This window comes from Pogona vitticeps, chromosome 6, assembly GCF_051106095.1.
Source record: "Pogona vitticeps strain Pit_001003342236 chromosome 6, PviZW2.1, whole genome shotgun sequence".
NCBI lineage: Eukaryota > Metazoa > Chordata > Lepidosauria > Squamata > Agamidae > Pogona > Pogona vitticeps.
Genome location: NC_135788.1, coordinates 110,057,653 through 110,077,974, shown reverse-complemented (window position 1 = coordinate 110,077,974; position 20,322 = coordinate 110,057,653). Strand labels below are relative to the sequence as shown.

Genomic DNA, 20,322 nt, shown 5'->3' with positions numbered 1-20,322 from the left:
ACAACCCAGTAATTGCATGTGTATGCATTATTCATATTATATCCCCCCCAACATACATATGTAAATACCAAGCTGTATACATTATTGCTTGGAGAAAAGATATCCAGTATTTCTGCAATGCTGTTATTCTATCATGGGATCTGATGGACTCCAAGAGAATGAGGGCAAACATTTCATGTCAGTCCTCAAAGGTTTCTAAGTACAAGCCTTAATCCAGATAAAACCAATTTCCTCTTTGCTAGTCTCCTGTCCCACCACTGCAGAAAGCGCTCTCAAACATTAGCTGTGGGAGTAAGAGCATCTTTCAAAGGCTATTCACATGGGTATGGTGGGTTTTCACCATGCGCATGCACTGGCTCATTGATAAGCAGTGTCATCAAGGTCAAAGGTTCACTGAACACCTACTATGGCCTGCAATTCAAGAGGGGTCTCATTACAGAACATGGGGGAAAAAAATTTTGGTCACAATCCTCTAGTTTGAAGAACATGGCCAACAGCTATGCTAGCTGGGGGATTCTGTGAATTGTTATCCAAAAGAAGCTTTGGTGAAGCTTTTTTATTGACTCCAGGAAGAGCAACAGCGGCATCCTCCACTCACCTCAGTTTCCCAACTGGCAACAGAAGAGCACTCTACCAAAGCTACTGCCATCACCACTGTGCTATTAATACCACCAACTCTCGACAGATTTTCAGTCTTGTGCCTCCAGCTGTTCTGCCAGAGCCCTGGACCAGTGACTGGAGGCATGCAGATGTTTTGGGGACTACAACTCCCAGAAGGCTCTACTACCGTGTTTCCCCAAAAATAAGACAGGGTCTTATGTTAATTTTTGCTCCAAAAATGCATTAGGGCTTATTTTCAGAGTATGTTTTATTTTACCGTCATGTCATCTTCTGGTTGCTGCATAATGCTGCGCAATGGTGGAGGGGGTAGGTGGCTGTAGTCCAAAAAGACAAATCAGTGCTCCTCTAACAGAGGGATAACCTTGAACAAGAGCAACTGGATATCTACCCCAATATTCCAGAATGTTTTCTTGGCATCAGAACTAATGTTAAAGTGACAATCCAAAGGTTCAACCATGCAGTGCAATTATTTAAAGCAGCCGTTGTGGTTTCTCAGAGCAGAACAAGCAGCAAATGTAGACCAGCATCATCCCTTAAATACTCTCGTCATGAGGCAAGTCACAAATACAGACAGTGTTGTTAACCCACCAGTGTGAATGTAGCCCATTAACCATGGACTGTGACATTTCCTGTCTATTCTCCTCACTTTTTCAACTTCTGGCAGGTAAAGAAACCCAGATACAGAGTCAGGGAGACTTCTGGAGTTAAGCTCCCTGTTCACTAAACACATTGTTGTTATCTCAATCAGAGCTTTGCAATTATCAAAATGACAGCTTAATCATCCCCCCCCCCCAAGTAGAGTTTTGGGAATACAATTCCCAGAATCTCCAGTCAACAGGGAGTAAGTCATAGACAACACTATTAGATATGTTGAAATTAGAAATCATAGTTGGAAAAGCAACTTTTCCAGATTTGGGGGTGTTTGTAGAATGGACACTTCACCAGGACTTTTATTCTTTTCCATCACCAACATACAAACACTGCTCTCTCATTTTACTCCTAATTCTTCAGCAGAAACTAAAAACCTATTTCTTAAAAAAAATGAAGGTAAGAGAAAGAAGTATAATGAGTCTAGGGCTTCAAGCCAATTGGTAGCCCTTGGCACTTATGTTCTGCTCTAGACTGGCCCACTGGCCCATCTAGTTGCCAAACCTAATTTATCAGCCGTACTACCTCATGAGAGAAAAGTTGACCAACAGGGAAGTTGACCAAACTGATCTGCTGACTTAATAGGTGTTAAAGAAAAACAGACAATGTGTGTGTCACAAACTTTGTTTCATATAGAGACACGAATGTTATCACAGTATTTGATTACTTTAATTGCTTGTTAACCCCCACATGGTGGAGAGGGAAAAAAATAGCGTTAACAACTGCCCTAACAAAATTAAACCCTTTCCAGAAGAAAATCCAGTTACATTCATCCAGTGTATTCCTATAAAGAGCCAGATTGCAGTCCTTGGCATAAGGGTGGCAAAACAACCCAGACAGGCTAACAAGGAGCCACTGCAGGCTGTAAGAAAGGAGGGGGGGGGTTCCTTCCTTTAAATGCCCTTGATCGCCTCTTGCAGGAAGGGTGGCAGGAGAACCAAACATAACTTTAAAAAAAATCATGATGGCCCTTCTCCACAGACAGAAAAGTAAAAACCGCTTGCATCAATTAAGCCAGGGAGCTTAAAACAGAGTTAAACAAAGTGAGAGGATGCTAGTTTTTCAGGCACTACTTCATGAGACCAATTCTGGGCTTCAAAAGTTGTTGTCTTTTCATTGTTTATACCAGCAGTGAAGAACCTGCAACCTTTTGGGTATTGGTCCACTCTTGACTCCTGCCAGCCAACAGATTAAGGAGATAGAAGTTGTAGCCCAGCAACATCTGGGGGGGCATAGGTCCCCCACTTATGGTGTGTCTATACACACACATACAGCCTTCTGAGTGAACAGGAGAAGGGCAGAGGACCAACAACCGAAGTGTTGCATTGCTTTAACTGTGGTCCCTGTTCTTCTGCTCTCATGGGCAGAATGTGACGAGAGTGTGTGATGCTCGGATTACAGAGGCCGGAGAGCCCTCACTCAGCCCAAGAAGGGTGTCTGGGAAGTGTCAAGGCAGGGCACAACCTTCCAAACCACTAGAAACTGCGGAGTAGAAAGCAAGGAAAGGGTTGGTCCCATGGACTGAAAGAAAAGTCAAAGAAGGCAGGTCCCATTCCAAGGTTTTCCCCTGTGGCTTCTCCCTGCCCTGCTGAACTCGCTCGCCCGCATGACCACTGTTCCTATCCTGAAACAAAAAGGATGATTCTGGGAAGCTTTCCCCCACCCGGCACTTTTTTGATGCTAACTGGGGATAATCACGAGGTAATCCAATATATCAGGAAGGCGTCGAGCTGGGATAGTGGCTCTGTGGGCAGGGGAAGATGGGACTACAAGTCCAACCTACCTAAGGGGAATCAGATTAGGAAAGCCTGGCTGGGTATTCTGTAAAGATACTAACCCATGTGCTGGAGTGGGATGGAGGCTGGTATGTGTTGATCTTGCTGCTCCCCAACCCACCCCAAAGGCTGCAGTAAAACTGAATGATTGGAAAAAGTGGAATTGAAAGACCTGCCAGACCAGACTTCAGAAAAGACAAGGTGGACAGACTGGAATGTTCAGGCGAACTCTCCCCTTGTAGGCAAAGTGGAGATGGGTGGATAAATAACCCATTTCTACTCCCCCAAATCCATGCAACAGCTTCCCCAGAGGCCATTTCCTCTTTCTTGAGGAGAAATACAAGAACTGGGCTTACAGATGTGAGATCTATGAAGGCAGGACACCTTCCAAACGATGCATTGCTTGGAGAGTAGCAGAGGATTATGGGCAAGAAGGAAAAGTAGCCAAGATGAGTTACCTTAAGCTCATGAAGGGGATTAATGCCATGTGCGCTCACAGGGCAAAGCCCCCCCCCGCAAGGTGGTTTTTCCACAGCTTGCCCTCTAGTGGCAGGAGGGGGCATCGCAAGTCAGAAATTATTTCTCACCGTCATGTCATGCCACGCCACCCTTATCCCTTTCTCTAAAAGAGAAGGCAAATCAGAGCTGATCTCCTACATGTCCCTGCAAGGGAGATGGGCCTGGAAACTGGCTCAGAATTTTGAAATCTTAACTGGGTTGATGCCAGTGATTAAGTTGGCCACCCCGTGGTGGATCTGTCCCTGAATGGGTCCATACTCCACCCGCTCTCCATCAACAGTGATTATGCCCTTCTGGGTCAGTGGCTCAATACGGAAAGCCCGGACGGGGATGCAGGTGACATGGGGGCACGCTTGCTCAAAGTGGGTACCCTTTTCCATGGCCAAGAAGAGGCGGATCAGGGCGGCCCGCGAGATGCCCGCTTTGACATAGGCAAGGTGGATGAGGCCGTCATTGAAGTAGGCAAAGGGGGCAGTATAGAGGTCAGCCCCCAAGTGAGTCTGGTAGATGGCCAATACCAACACAAAATCATCCTCCACTGTCACCCATGACTTGGGCACCGGCTGGTCGAGGGGCACCAGAAAGTTATCCGGAGGGCCGCGCATTTGACGAGTTGTAGGTGACACTGCAGGGGAGGGCAGGGCCAGTTTGCCCTCCCGGGAATCCTTGCCATCTGCCATCAGGTTTTCCGAGAGAGTTTCAAAGCTGAAGCTGGGGGCAGGAAAGCTGGAGGAAGAAGGTGGGGAGCTGGGCGAGGGGGTGGTTTCATCACCAGGATCCAGCCCTCGGTAACAAAAGGTACGCCGTTCCTCGCAGAGGCCCATGTCGGAAACCGTACGGTGCAGAGGGGTCCGCTGGAAAGGGAGGCTCCCGTTGGACGCCATAGTGATGCTGCGCAAGATGGGCCGGTGGCCAGCGCAGTCTGGAGCGGGAAGGAAAGAGAGGCGCCCCCGGTATGTGTTCAGGGAGGCGAGGCGGACCATGGTTCCCAAAGTGAACCGGGCTGATCCCATGTGCCGGTACTTCTCGCTTTCAATGTCCACGTCAGAGATGAAGCCCCAGGCTACACTCAGGAAGGAGAAGGAACGAGAACCCGACAAGGTGGTGACTGAAACCAGGTCCAAGGGGGAGACGGCTCCGTGGCATAGCAGGAGAGTGCAGCTGGTCAGCAGCTCCTGGCCCAAAGTCTGCTCAAATCTGCCCAAGAGTCCCCAAAACAAACAAACAAACAAACAAAACAACCATCAGAACAAAGGAAGCTGGCTTAAATGTCCTATCAAAGGGTTTTGGGACTGGGAGCCTTGAAAGATACAGTGTAGGATACAGAGGCCATTTACCTGCACAACAATAGTTACACACATGCCAGTTGACTCCAAAAGTATTAGCCCATCTACTTGCTCTCTCTCCCTGCCCCATGGATGCTGTCTCTCTGTCCTACATGTATCCTTCCAAGCTTTCTATTACCCCCGCTCTCACACACAAAGCGGTGGTCACAGCCGCAGTTAAAGCAGGCTCGGCAGCTTAACAGTTAGATCGGGGGGGGCAGGACTTGCTTTTGGGAGATGCGGGTCCTAATCTCCCACTGAGCTACGAAGCTGACCCAGACAACCCTGGATCAGTTAATTCTCCCAGCCGGAACTGCCACCCAGGAGGTGTTGCAATGATGAACTGGGTGGAGTGGGAAAAAAAAAAGTCTGTTGCCCTTACCTATTTGGCAGACGGGCAAAAAGAGAATCTAATAAATGATGATGAATAATAATTATTTGAAACAACTCATTGTAGGACAGGCTGAGCAACCCTCCCAAATTGCACAACTAGAAACGCAGCCATTCATATTAAGAGAATCACACTACACTTGAAGGCAAAATAAATAAATAAATAAAAATAAAATTAAAAATCACTTACAATTTTTTTAATTGTATTTATTTATTTGGGGGTGGGGGAGGACTATAGCTTTCAGAATTTCCCAACCAACATGGCCATAGAGTACGACAATCCAAAAAAAATAACTTTTCCAAGATCTGTTCCTGGTAACTGTGCAGCTGAATTTTGAAACAGCATATTCTATCACAGGTGAGCAAGGAGACACTTTGTGCATGCTCACTGGTTCTCTTGCATGGCATCCTGTCACACCATCAAGCAGGGATCTTCAAAACAGATTGCAATTTCTACTTTGGGCCATGAGGGAAAACCTGGTAAAAACATCACGCTCCGATTGCCATACTGGACACTCAAACAGCCTAGGCTTTTCATTCGGCCTTACCCTGCATTCAAGTTAACGGCTGCAGCCACTGCATTTCCAGAACCACAGGGGAGAATCCCAAGGGGCATTTTGATGGCTTCTTCCCAGTCTGGCCGTTCCATCAAACCGTTGATAACCTAGAAATGAAGAAGAGATAGGTAAATATTCATAATCTTCATGTCTCGATATGAAAAGCAAGGAGACCTGAGCCCCAAGGAACAGGTGGAGAAGCAGCACCCTAGTTAAACCCAAGTTTCAAAGTGTTTCTTGTAGAAGAAATGGGTACACAGATGACATTTTTCAAAGTCTACTGCTACTAAACTTCTCCTGCAACATAGAGCTTAGAGGGAATTATGTGTTCTAGGCAGGCCATGAAAAAATTTGATTTTGCTTTAATTGTTTTCGATTCAATCTTCCAGGTTCTCCCAGCCAGCACAGCCGCTGGTTAAGATAACTTTTCCAAACAATCCTTCTAGAGCTCATTTCCAGTCTTCTCAAGAGAACTGTGAAACAAAACAGGAAGGACAGGGTGAAATAAGGCTATGCCAGAGATGGCCCTACTGTTTGTGAGAGTGGCACAGCTAACTGAAGGAGCCTATTTTGGGTATCAAGAAAAGGCAACAACAGGTTAATTATCTTGTTCCCAGGATGATTTTGTTCCTGAAATACTTCTGGACTTTTCTGTTTCAAAGGCAAAAATAATCTGGCTAGCTAGAGATACAATGTGGCTTTATTTGCTCAAGTGTGGGCTGACATTTGATGCTCTGCCTCAAGGAGGAACATGTCTTTGGCTGGCCTTGATTTTATGCTCTTGCAACAGGTCTACAGCAGAAGTCATTCTATGAGGAAAGCCACCCGAGGTGCTTCAGATGTGAAGGATGAAGGCAGGGCAACTTAGAAGCCATCCAACACGCAACAGCTCCTTGGAAGTAGTTTTTGGAATGTTCAAGAAGGCTAGAACCTCCAGGTCTTGGCCAATTTTTTCCCCCGTAAACAATACCTCATACAGAAGACCGTCTCCTGAAATAGCCACGATGCCATCCCACTCAGCTAGGCTGATGCTCTGTACAAGCTCCCGGGCATGGTTCTGTCTCTCTGCAGTAGACATAAAGTTAAGTTAAGTTCCAGTGCAGGTGCTATTCCAAGAAATGGCTTGGACGCATGGTGACCTGGAAACAATCCAAGCCTACCATGTTTGATCATCAAATGATTATTAGGAGGCACATGAAATCAAGGAATGACTATCTTAAGAGTGTGGTCAACTGCTATAGCAAAAAAAGGACACATTTGGTCAAATTTCAATAACCACCAGGTTTATTTGGCATATGCTTTCATCAAAGCTTGGACAAATTATGGCGTGGTAGCTTTTTAAGAACTATAATTCCCAGAATATTACATTCAGCAGTGGGGAGAGGTGGATCTTCCTATGCTTCATCAGAAAACCATGTGCCCACAATTTATATGAAATGATTTATGCATCCTTTTCCCTTGTATTTTCATTTCTGGCCAAATAAGGAGGTCATCTAAATAAGGATGGAGGTTTATAGACCTGGCTCTCAGATACATAAGTAAGGCTACTAATATTTCTGAGAAAACCCAGGGGGGGCAGGGAGGAAAGGCCACATGAGAGTCCCTATTCATGATATCCTCCTCCATCATAAGAAGAAACAACCCAGGGTAACTGGAAGAGCTGTCATCCAGAAAAATGACTTATACAGGCTGGGGCTCTTGGAAACTGCAGTCCTGTAGTTCATAAAAGCTTAGCTTATGCTAAATAAAACTTCTTAGCCTTGAAGGTTAAAACATTGTTTTTAACCTATACAGATCTAAACGTCTTGGGTCCAAGCTATCTCAAGGACTCCATCTCCCTGTGTGATACTGCCTGGGTATTAAGATGCTCAGGGGAGGCCTTTCTCTCAGCCCCACCACCTTTACAGGTGTGCTTGGTGGGGACACGGGAGAGGGCCTTCTCTGTGGCTGCTCCCAGACTTTGGGATTCCTTCCCATGGGAAGCCAGGCTGTCCCCATCTTTGCTGTCCTTCCACAAATAAGTGAAGACCTCTCTTTTCAGGTAGGCTTTAGTCACAAACGGTCTAGGAGAGGTTTCAAGTTAAGATAGTCTGTATTCTTTGATGCTTTTAAATCTGTTTTAGTAATGCTTTAACCTAACATATTTAATATAATCTTTATTCAATACCTTTTAAAGATTTGAATAATTTACTGTTTTTAGCTTTCAATATTGTGGTTTTTAATGATGTAAGCCATCTTGGGCCCCTTTTAAGAAGAAAGGTGGGGTAATTTTTTTTAAATAAATAAATAAATTTTCAAAAAAGCAAAGCGTGCTGCTTATATACCGCCCCATAGTGCTTCAAGCACTCTCTGGGCGGTTTATTTATTTATTTATTTATTTATTTATTTATTTATTTATTTATTTATTTATTTATTTATTTATTTATTTATTGCATTTATATGCCGCCCGTCTAGACATAGTCTACATAGTTTACAAGTTAATTATGCAGGCTACACATTCCCCCCCCCCCTCCAGCGAGCTGGGTACTCATTTTACCGACCTCGAAAGGATAGAAGGCTGAGTCAACCTTGAGCCGGCTACCTGGGATTGAACCCCAGGTCGTGAGCACAGTTTTGGCTGCAGTACAGCAGTTTAACCACTGCACCACGAGGCTCTTTGTTACTGTATCTCAGTGATTTTATTTTTGCAGTTGAACGTTAGCACTTGGGAAACAGTTCAGCCTGGAAACCTCATGGCTTACAGGGCATGTGCCCATTGCTCTTGGCAAGCCAGTACAGTTTGCAGAAGCTGCTGTTTCCAAATACTGCTGTGTCTCAAGTTTTAATTTGGGTTTCATTCTAATTAAAAGACAGCTAAGAAGATCCAAGTTACAATCAATCCAAACATCTTTCATATCCAGCAGCCAGCAACTGGTTCCAATACTGACTAAGTTAAAAAGATTCTGGAAATGCTCCAAGCCAAGCACAAAAACAAAATACGACACATTTGTGCATCACCACAAGCCATGGGATGGTTGGTCAACATCTCATTTGTTGTGATATGCGAACCTGCTTCGTCTAACAAACTGTGATGTATTAACCAGCCACAAACTGAAACTGGAATCCAGGACTTCTCATCAAGTCTAGCTTATTCAAAATATAATCTGAACCTCAAACTATGGCTTCTTTGTGGCTTGTTCCCTTAGGCACCCATCTGGCAACAGAACTATACATCAGAATTGATTAGATGGCACATAATTATTAAGGTGGAAGAGGCCCCGATTGCCCCCTCATCTCTTGGGAATGAAGGCAAGAGACCCAAAGAGGGTCAAAATGGAAGAAGAGAAATGACATCAGCAATTGGAGCAACATCAGTCTAAGTGGAAACGAGGTCAGCATATTTCAGACCAGGTAGAGGACAGCCTAGGAAACCTGAGGAGCTCTCTCTATCTGCTTCCCTTCATGCAAGGACACACATCATCTTTAGTGTAAGCTGGGTTGAAAGCAGGCACCTCCAACAGGTATATGGCCATCTGCGTTTAAGCAATGAACCATGGTTTATTTCAATATGTGAATGTACCCTATATATTTCCAGCCTCTAATATTTAGGTTCAGCTAGCTTGGCTCATATCTGCCGGCAAACTATCCTTCCAGGAATTTATCTCAAATCCCCTCCTGATGCCATCTAAGCATCCCTCCCACCCATCCCCACACCCACCCAATTGGGGCTCTCATCTCCCTCCCTGTATCTCCATACAACCCCGACAGTCATGGCCTCAGAGTGCGCCAGCCTCACCTGTCTGGATCAAGTTGAAGCTGACCTCGGCCTCTGTGATCATCGGCAGGATGTGATTCTGGCACCACTGCAAGGCATTGCCTTTGCCCCCAAAAGGGTTCAGCAAAAGGAGGAGGCGACGGGGACGCGGCAGGAGGCTGCGGCTGATTTCTGTTGGGGGGGGGGAAGAGAAAGAGGATCAACAGTTAAGATACTGCAAAAAAATATCTGTAACCATTTCTATCAGTATCCTGCATGGTGCAAAACCCAAGCTTTCTGTGTGGTCTGAGCTTAAAAGTCTCTGGCCCAACAGTCAGCTTCACATATTATTTGTTTTACAGATATGCATAAAACATTTTACATATATTTGTCAAGACCAGAATTTGGAAAAGTTGTTGTTGTTACTACCTCTCGCAGTGACTATGCTAGCCATCCAAGACTTGTAGTAAAATACAAAATCATCTTCTCCAGATTCTGTTGACTGGGGATTCTGGCACTTGTCAGCCAAAAAAGTCATTTTTACAGGACTTGGTTAAGACACACAGCTACGATGTGTCCTTTGCCTGTTTCTGCAGAGGCTCCTTATGCAGCTCTTAGATGCAGTAGGCTCCAGGGAAGGAAAACAGGTGTACAACTTCAAGAAAGCATCCAAGAAGCAAGAGTCAACCAACATAACCTTTGTTATACATTCATGCTTGACCTTACGGCCTCAGCTTTGCTCAAACAGGTATTTCGGGTTTATTTCTTAAACAGTCCTTTCAAAAAATCCCATCCATCAGCATTGTATACCTAGACGACAATATTATTGAGTCAGAACAGAAATGTGTACATATGGCATAAATAACAACACCTACCATACCAATTTCAATGTCTCTGGAGGGGAAAGGGGAAGTAAGCACTGATCTCTCTCCTTGTATAGGAACCTCGTCCATAGCTTCACACTCAGTGCTTGGACAAGTTCCTGTCTTGGTCTACAGCCCCTCAAATTCCCATGCCAACATGGGTGGACAACACTGGGAATTGAAATACACGGGGGGGGGGACATACTTTTCTAGCACTGCTCACACTAACCAAAAGACAGAGGCCTGTGAACTTCTGTTTCACTAATATCCAGATGGTTCCAGCTCCCCACATGCCTGCACGCTAAAGATAACTTTTTCTTTGGCTCTTTACAAAAAAAAAATGTCACCCCAAAGTGGTGACAGCTGGTGCCGCAAAGCCCTGAGAATTTTCACCCCCCCAAGTTTCCGGTTGCTAGCCTTCCTTGGATGAGATAAAAGCAGCCTAGCAGATGCAAAGGAAGGAAGAGCCAGAACGAGGGAGAGAAGCTGCACCCCGAGACTCCCAATGGCCGGCCAGGCCTGCCACAATCAACCGCCAGTCAAGCTCATCCTAATTCACAAAGGCCCACGGACTTTAATTGGCTTTGTCTGAGCCTCATGGGAATTTTGAAAGCTCTCCGGATGGTACTGACAGGACTGCTCGTCATAAATAACTGCTTTCATATCAAGTTAGCGCTGTTGCTGAGGATACTGCCCTGCTGTTTATAGGGATAATAGCGGCACCAGGGGTCTACATTTTCGTTTGTGCTGGTCTCTGTGTCACTGGCCTGCCTCCTTTCATTCACAAGGCGTTTTGGAGACTGCCATGCCAATTGCAGTACAAGGAGTAAGGGAAGCTGGGAGGTGACCTCTTCTTAGACATCAACACACCAAATGCATGTAACAAGAGACTTTCCAGAGACTTGATTTCCCCCTTCCACCCTCCCCAGTTCTTACAGAACTGCATACCAAGCAGAGTGGAGCATGGTTATAAAGAAGATGAACTATATAGCCTTCATGAGATTCAGAAATCTTGAACGCTCTCCCCACAGGCCCATTTTTAAGTATGGGAAAAGTGTTATGTCAGTCACAAGTTGTTGAGCACGGAGCATACCTTTCAATTTTTAGACCTCAATTGGCTTATTGTGTCAACGCTGTAGCTCGGACTGCGATGACTTTAAAGAGATTATAATACTTGTTCTTATTTGGTGTTTGTTGTACCTGCTGAGGCAAACTCACTCAGCTTACCACTTTGAGAATGGGTTGAAAACCGGTAATTCTTTGCCGACACAGATAATTCAGGGCACAGTTCTGCCACAAACACACACACACACTGGAGTTTCCCTACAGATCAGAGAGGCTCCTATGAGGAAGGCACTATTCCAGTGCTGAACCTGAAAAGAAAATACCAGCGTTTCAAACTGAGCCTGCAATTCCTGCAGGTGGAGGAAGCTTATACCTCTCTCCGAGGGACTGAACATATGCAGCTAACCACAGTAGGGGCTAAGTTAAAAGACGACACACCTGCTCAGAGGCATGGGTGCATCCAGCTTTGCTCACAGATAAAGCAGAGGTGGGCCAATATACTCTTCCTACCAGAGGCGTAGAACATTTCACAGCCCAGGAGCTAAATTCAGATCTAGGTAAGGTGGCAGAAGCTGCCCTGTGGTGTTGCTGGGGACATTGGATGGGTCCAGATGCAGTTTGCAAATGGACCTGTTCTCACCACCTGTAATTTACATAAAGCAGACAGAGGTGGAGGAGAGAGAATCAGAATCAGCCCACCCTTGCTCTTTGTGCCATGCTGTGATCAGTTTTTCTCCTTAAACCAGCCTTCTTGACCTGCTGCCTTCTAGATGTGGGTGTACTACAATTCACATTGTCCTCCTTCGCCAGCAAAATTTGCCCACAAGGGAGAGGAAGACTAGCTTAAAAGACGTTTTCTACAGTCTAGCTCCTTGGTGCAGAAGTGCACCAAGCATCCTAAGATCCTGGGTTATAGGGTGAGACATAAATACCTCAATAAACAAATAACTGTTCAGAGCAAAATCGAGTACAGACAAGTCAAAGCATGCAACAGAGCAGTCAACTCTGTAAATGAAAATGGGACGTCATGTACCGTACATAACATAGCCCATTCCATTTCTTTCGTCTCTGGAAACTACAATGAAGGAACACAATCCAGAGTGAAGCTGGGGAGATAATGGCCCAGAACAATGTAAATAAGAGTCGCCTCTCATAAACGAAACAGGTCCTGCTGGCATTACAATCTGGGACAGTTAAGAAAGAGGACGGCGGAATCTTATCATGGTCTGTGACTGCGATTAAGTACAGGGCAGAGGTAAGCTCAGCCATTGTGACTTGACACTTGACTATCATAGTTCTTTATTGCCTCCACATCTGCCAGATCCAGCCCAAATCATTCTGCTCCTTGAGGCAATGTAGCAAAATGTGCCTCACACCCCCAAAACGAGTCGAGCCATTTTAGCACCTGAAGAAGAAAAGTCCCACCTGTGTCTCCTCCATTCTCTAGCCCGACATCCCTGGCAGGAGAAACACAATCATGACTAAGTAAATAGCTAACAAAGATGAGCATGTGGGTCCTTGATCAAATCAAGCCTGAACTATCTCTGGAGGCAAAAATGATGAAACTGAGGCTGCCCTACTTTAATGATGAAACTGAGAACGACTCTGGAACAGCCTTCCGTCAGCGATCTGCCTGGCTCCCTCGCTGGGTGTTTTTAAGAGCCAATTAAAAACTTGGCTCCTTAGGCAGGCCTTCCTTCCTGTCAATATTGACTTTACTTTTTATTTTAATTTACTGTTTATACTTTTCCATCTTGAATAATACTAATATTATTGATTTAAGTTGTTGTTTTAATTGTGTTTATGATGTTTTACTGTAAGCCACCCAGAGTAGACGTCGTCTAAATGGGCGGGATAAAAATCTAATAAATAAAAATGTAAGCACATTAATGAGGAGATGAGATTTTCTTGAAAATACAATAATGCTGGGAAAGGTGGAAGGCAACAGGAAACAAGGATGACCCAATATGAGATGGGTTGTCTCCCTAAAGGAGTTTGCAAGAGCCGAGCACGGCTGTTGAGGACGTTTTGGTTATCACTCATTCATAGGGCTGTCATACATCAGAGGCAACATCACGGGACGGCACAAAATAGCAACAGCAGCTAAAATTCATTGCCTTTTCATGCCCTCTTAAAACTGCTGCCTGAAGTACCACCCTCCTTCAACCTAATGATACAGCCAGCCCTAAGAGCTGCCAATCACACCTGCAGGGAGCAACATCACATGAAGCCCGTGGGAAGAACCATTTGTATGTACAGCATCTTTATCATCCCTCCCTTTCAAGATAAAACGCACAAGATCACATAACAATAATTACAACAACAACAGAAACTATGCCATCAGAAAGCACAATGAGCATGAACAAAACACACTCCATTTAGGATCTTTCTCACAAGGAAGCAAGTGGCAGAGAATCAGGTGCATCGGGGGGGGGGAGGACAGTCCAAGTCGTAGTGTTCCCATTTCCCGTTCACATGCCCACACTCCCCTCCCCGCTGGGAGACTTTCTTGCAAGGGATCTGGGTGGGGGGGACTTATCTTGCAGGGCTTGGGGATAAATTAAGCCAATGTTTCCCACGTGCAAAAGCCCTAATAGCATTATGGATCTATTCTGCCAATCCTTGCTTGCCCAGTTAGTCTCCAGGCCCACATCCAAAGTGTTGGTTGTATTTCACTCGTCTGTACCTATTCACAGATGCCCCAAGACCTTCGCACAAGTCCATGAAGTGGCAGATAAAGGAAGCAGACTTCATGAGATGAGTACCCAAAATAATGTTTTTTTTCAAACACAGTCATTCTCCCAAGGTTTTTTTTAAAATACCACACTAAAAGCATTGCATTACGTGACACTGCAGAATGATGGACTTCTTTTCCTCTTTGGTGAGTGGATTACATACTTGTTTTTTAAACTTTCTGCTAGTATTTTATTCTTTCATGCTCTGTTTGGAAATTGTTGTTTTTTTTATTTTCCTAATTCTTAAATGTCTTTTTAATGATGTAAGCTGCCTTGGGCCCTTTTTAATGACACAGGCGGGATTAAAATATTTTACATAAATAAACAGTAAATTAATTCTAATGTATATGCATTGTTTAGATAATATACTGGGGTTGTAGAAAAGGCCTTTTTAAAAAAGGAAGTGATCATTTAGAGCAGCCATTCTCAACCTTTTTTTGGCCACAGCCTTAAATCTCATATGAAAGGAATATAGGTAAAATCAGCATGGTTTACGTCAAATACTTAACTTTCTAAGGTGATGAAGAATTGTTTCTGGTCTATGCCCCCCTTCAAATGTGCCAGGGCTCCCCATGAGAATGGCTGACTTAGAGAAGAGTATTTTTGAATCTAATCAAATAACCAATTTATTTTCTGTAACGTAGATACAACCTGAAAACCAGTACCTGATTTTATTTATTCTTCTTACTCTCTAATAGGGACGTGGTGGTGCTGTGGGCTAAACCACAGAAGCCTGTGCTGCAGGGTCAGAAGACCAAGCAGTCGTAAGATCGAATCCACGCGACGGAGTGAGCGCCCGTTGCTTGTCCCAGCTCCCGCCAACCTAGCGGTTCGAAAGTATGCAAATGCAAGTAGATAAATAGGTACCATCTCAGTGGGAAGGTAAACAGCGTTCCGTGTCTAAATCACACTGGCCATGTGACCACGAAAAGATTGTCTTCGGACAAACGCTGGCTCTATGGCTTGAAGAGCGGGATGAGCGCCGCCCCCTAGAGTCGGACACGACTGGACAAAAATTGTCAAGGGGAACCGTTACCTTTTACCTTTACTCTCTAATATGTCAGCTACCACTGTATCAAGATTCACTGGCTCTCCTTCATCCCCTTATCCCTCAATGGCTGCCTTATCTATCTTAGCAGCCGCATCCACCTTCCTTGTGCAATGAAAATTCTGCTCCAACAACTTCTTCCAAACCAGCTGCTGTTACTGGACCTGAACTCAGTGAGCCCCAAAAATGTGAATAGGAAGGGGCTCCCCATTTTCAGTCCCCTAGCACCCACGACAGCATGTGTAGCCATGCTGCAGCTTTTTACTCAGCACTGACCATGACGTCTGAAAATGAAGAGATCCTTGCGAGGGGTGGCCAGTGAGCCATTCTAGCAGGGCTGTTGCATCCTGGACAAGAAAAGAGCGCCACAGGCCACTAAGTAAGAAGGCAGAAATCTTTGCTACTCTGCTGAACATCACCTGCGGACCTGTAAGCAGATTCAGACCTTTCCATTGCTTTTAATGATATGATCGTTTTTATCCTCCCCATTTCTAAGTACCCGATTCTCTCATTCCTTTGTCTGTGCTTATGATATCGTATTATGTGAGGCTCAGACAAGTTATAGACATAAGAACTCAATTGAGAATTATTCCCAGTTTGACGATCCCTGAGACTCCAACAACTTGTTGCTGATGATGAGGTTGTCATAGTAGCAGCTCATCACTCCCAGCCAGCATGCAGGTGAGTGGCAGTGCAGGCCAGGAATGATAGGAGTTGTAGTTCTGCTCAACTGAAAGCCTAGCCTCTATACAACAGGATGCCAATCATTCTACATGTCTTTCACAAATCTGTTCTCTCCCTCCAGTCTGTTTCCACCTTGGAAGGGAGAACAGTCAGACCAAGTGCGTTAAGGCAGGCAGGGTAGCCTGTGACCTATCAGGTGTTGCATTCCAACTCCCATCAGCCCCAGCCAGTAGGATGAGGAGTTAAGAAGAGCATCAGTTGGCAACAGCTCTACATCAAAGACTCTCCACCCAGGAATTAGAGGAGTTGTGGGTATGAGCAAGCTACCACAATGTGCGGCACAGCAAGAAATTGTTCAGAATTTCTCTAGTTATCATGAGGACTAGAAGTCTTTTGTTTAACACTCCACCCACATGTTTTAAACAAAAGCAGTTTCTCAGGAGTGGAAGTTTGCATCTTAGTAACACTTTTTGCCAGGGGCAACCAAACAACTGGTAGTTTGCACATTGGCCTGGAAAGAACAAGGAAAGAAAAAGAGATGCTCATAAAGTCCAAAGGGCCTTGAATGCACACTGCCATGCAGAGAATTACTATGTGCTGAGATGGCATTTAGAGGTGCCAACCCTGAACAGATAACCAAGTTGCCACCTTTCTGCTCTAGTGTTTAAAGTCCCCTTTTGGAGGATCAACACAGAAGCATTATAGCAGGCTTTCTATTTTACCAGGATAGCTGGGGAAGGAAGAAGGAATCACTTATTTCCTAAATTGATATTTCTACCTGTCAGCAGCTTGTCCAGCAACAGACTCCACCAACATAGCACTGAAATGATACAGCTTACTATTACCAAACTTAGAGAGTCATCAGCATGATATTAGAATTCGGACACCTGGGGATTCAAACCTCTGATACACTGGAGCAAATCCCAGGTAGTTGGCAGTAGTAGTGTTTGTTCTTCTTTTTTGCTGATCTGAACAATCTGAATGGCTGCCCTTGTATTATCTTGCAGCGTAACACCATGGCTGGGCCGTGGGTATCGCATGGAGACAAAAAGCCTCAACTGCAGGAATGGGGAAAGCATAGCTATCTAAAGAGGTTGCTGGGTTCTGACAATCATGTTTTCAACACTGGTCATGGCAACTAAAGAGGATGGGAGTTGGCAGTCAAGAAGCATCTGAAGCACCACACATTTCGCACCGGACAATGTCATCTAGACCTTCAGCTGCTTGGCTGACTGCATGCTTCTTCCAGAGGTGAAGAGAAGAGCTACAAGAGTGGGAAACATGTGGCTACCAGATGTCCTGGGACCTAGCCAAAGGTGAGGAATGCTGGGAGATCCAGGACCACAACATATAAGGGGCCACACATTCCTTACATCTATCCAGTATATACCCCAGGCTGAATAAATACTAGAAAAGCCATATAGAGGGCATCTCTTACCTGTTTCACTTGAGATGTTAATACCCAGCACCAGGCACCTGATGGCAACTGCCCATTTCTCTGCCACACGAAGGTTGTCCTCATAATGCTCAGCACTGTCAACCTGAAACGTTTTTGCTACCCGCTGCCGGGACCGGCTCGATCCCACCGCTACCTTCCTTTTCTTCAGCGGATAAGCATAGACACAGAAGAAGGCCGAGCTGTTTGCAACAGTCTGACTACGCTTCGTGTGGCACCCCACTATGTCAATTAGTCGCAACACTGTTCGGTGATCTGTATCCGGCTTAGGCACTAGGCGTTGGATGTGCAACTCCGTCTGTGTGAGGCTGAGAGCATAGCGGGTCCCCTTGGGGGGATAGGTGCCAAACTCCCCATGGAGTAGGGTCTCTGAGCCTTCCTGACATGCCCCCAGAACTATGTTCATCTCGCCGCGGAGCCCCAGCTTTGCGTTTTTGTTCTTTCTGCCCTATAGCAAAGCTTGCCAAACAGCTGGGTTTGCAACCACCTCTTCCTTCCCCCTTAACCTCTTCCCCCACAGCACCCGATTTTGAAAAGCAGGAGTTAAGATATTTTCATTGCCATGTATTTTGCTCAATCTGCTAAATGGCTGATCAAAAGAAAGACCCCTGTCTCCACAGCACTAGTAAACTCTTCAACTGTTTCCCACAGTCTTCCCTTTCTTCATTGAGCAAGGTCTGTAGTATCAGTAAAACCAAACAGGTTTTTAAATGGAAAAACACCCCTCCCACTTTTGCTTTTCTACAAGAGAACAATATCTGTCAGGGTCACAAACAAAAGCTCCTAGGAATGAGCACTAACCTGACTGAGCAACTACATATTTGGAACAAGCCTAAAAGAATCAACCTAATGTGTAAGTATAGCACAAGGAAGAGGAAAAGCAATTAAAAGATAACTTAAGGTTTTAAAAGAACCAAAAAACCTGTATTGCTTCAGAAAACAGGTGTTTCTTCAGATGCACAGCCAGATAAGCTGGCTTTCAAGCATTAATTTGGCCTTTAGGCAATGAATTTAAACACTTTATTCAGGAAGCCGTGTTGCCTCTAAAATTTCCACCAAAGTGGCTGACTCATAAAAGCAACTCCCTACCACCACCAGATGAATTCTTAAAGAAACTGCTTCCTGAAACTTAAGGATCAGGGAAAACACAAAGACATAAAAGAAATAATCTGTTAAAAATGGTAGAAGGAATGCTGTGGAAGTTTTAGTTACTCAGGTGATGCTGAAGAGGAAGGAAGCATAGAAGTGCTATTTGTGTATAGGATTTAGGTCCTATAAGTCCTCTAGATGCCAGTTTTAAAGTATAGATCTATATCAATTCCAAAACAGTAGTCTTGAAATTTCATTCCAACATACTTTAGCAGCTTAACTCAAGATTACCACCCCTGAAGGCTTAAAAAGAGCTTAGCCCTTATCCTAATTTCATACCAGCATGTGCATGCACCACTTTTTAAAGCGGGGGAGAAGGGAGAAAAAAGGAGAAGGCTTTTAAATAATTGCATACCGCACTGATAAATTAGTCTTGCAACGCGTGAGGAAGGAAGCCGTACTAATTTCTGCAAAAAATATAACACTAATTCAGGGGAGACTGCCGCAATGCCCCCCCCTCAAAAAAAAGCACTCAACTCACCCTCCCCAACTTTGTCCGAAACATACAAGTTTTCACAAAGGAGGAACAGACGCTGCTGGCAGTCTGAGAGGTGAAAAATGGGAAGTAGATAAATAATAATAATAATAATAATTAGCAATTTCCGTCCATTTTCTAATGCCCTTCCCTACTTGGCAATCCCAAACCTAACAGCACTTCTCAATTATTCCTTTCTCCGCGAACCTCCTCCTCCTCCTCTAGCTCATTGCCTCATCTCTCCGTCCTTTACTCCCGACTCTCCACCCTCCCGTTGTTTTTCCTTTCTCTTCTCCTACTCGTCCCGGCTCCACGTTCCATCTCAAGCTAAACCAGGAAGTGTTCTATTTTTCTACCAGGGAAGGAATGTGTAGGATGTAAAGAGGGCGGTGGAGGACCAATCAGAGAGCGGCAAACCCAGCGGCTGAGCCAATCCGATTCGTCGTCACCCTCCGCCGCAGACAGAAAATGATGGGCATTGGCTGCAGGAGCTACCATGTTTGAAGGGGTCAAAGATATAGCGAAGCAAAGGGCCCGCCGTCTTAATTAAGGGAAAGGCGATCGCTTTGCCACTTTCTGTACTATGAGCCTGCGGTAAACGAATGACCTTGTCGTTCTCCACCCGGAAGGGCTATGCGTGTTCCAATGAAGAAACATTATTTATTTTAAATAAGGACAGCCTTTTTTCCCCCCTTCTACCTAGAAAGCGCCTGAAGTGAAGTGTGGGCAAGGTCAAAGTAGAAAGCAGCTTCATCCGCCCTCCAGAATTAGTGGCGGCCATATTTAGTACTCGACCACAATTCGTAACTTTGGTATGGATAAAGAAGGAGCAGGCGCCATTTTGAACTTGGGCAAAATGTCAAGGCTTTCGTTAGCTCCAAGGAAGGAATTATCAGGGGGCCATCTTTAGTGAGGTAAATGGAAAATTCCTTATATACCGTACGCATTTGCAGCCATTTTGAATGTGGTCAAGGCTTGGAAGTCTAGCAGGAAGGGTAGCAGCCATCTTTGTTGTGGGGTCACAGACGATTGGTTGTTTCTCGCTACGGTAACCAAGCGAGAATTTCGAGAGGCTAACAAGCTGTTTTAAATATCGAGTCCTTCTGGCTAGATGTACAGTACTATGCTGATACATCATATATTATCCTCAGTATTACCATAATCTAATTGCTGTTGTGGGTTTCTCGGGCTCTTTGGCCGTGACACGACCAAAGAGCCCGAGAAACCCACAACAGCAAAAACCCACAACAACCATTAGTTCCCGGCAGTGAATGCCTTT

General features: G+C 45.0%; 1 protein-coding gene across 1 annotated transcript; it reads right to left on the bottom strand.

Moving 5' to 3' along the window:
• Positions 1-1,877: 1,877 nt before the first annotated feature.
• On the bottom strand, positions 1,878-19,412 carry SPHK2 (sphingosine kinase 2). The gene is made up of 5 exons (XM_020798839.3): positions 17,402-19,412; positions 9,611-9,760; positions 6,806-6,900; positions 5,827-5,942; positions 1,878-4,760 (listed from the first exon to the last, which is right to left on the bottom strand). Exons 1-5 carry the CDS (start codon positions 17,823-17,825, stop codon positions 3,737-3,739), a joined length of 1,809 nt encoding a protein of 602 aa, XP_020654498.2. The 5' UTR covers positions 17,826-19,412; the 3' UTR covers positions 1,878-3,736.
• Positions 19,413-20,322: the final 910 nt, after the last annotated feature.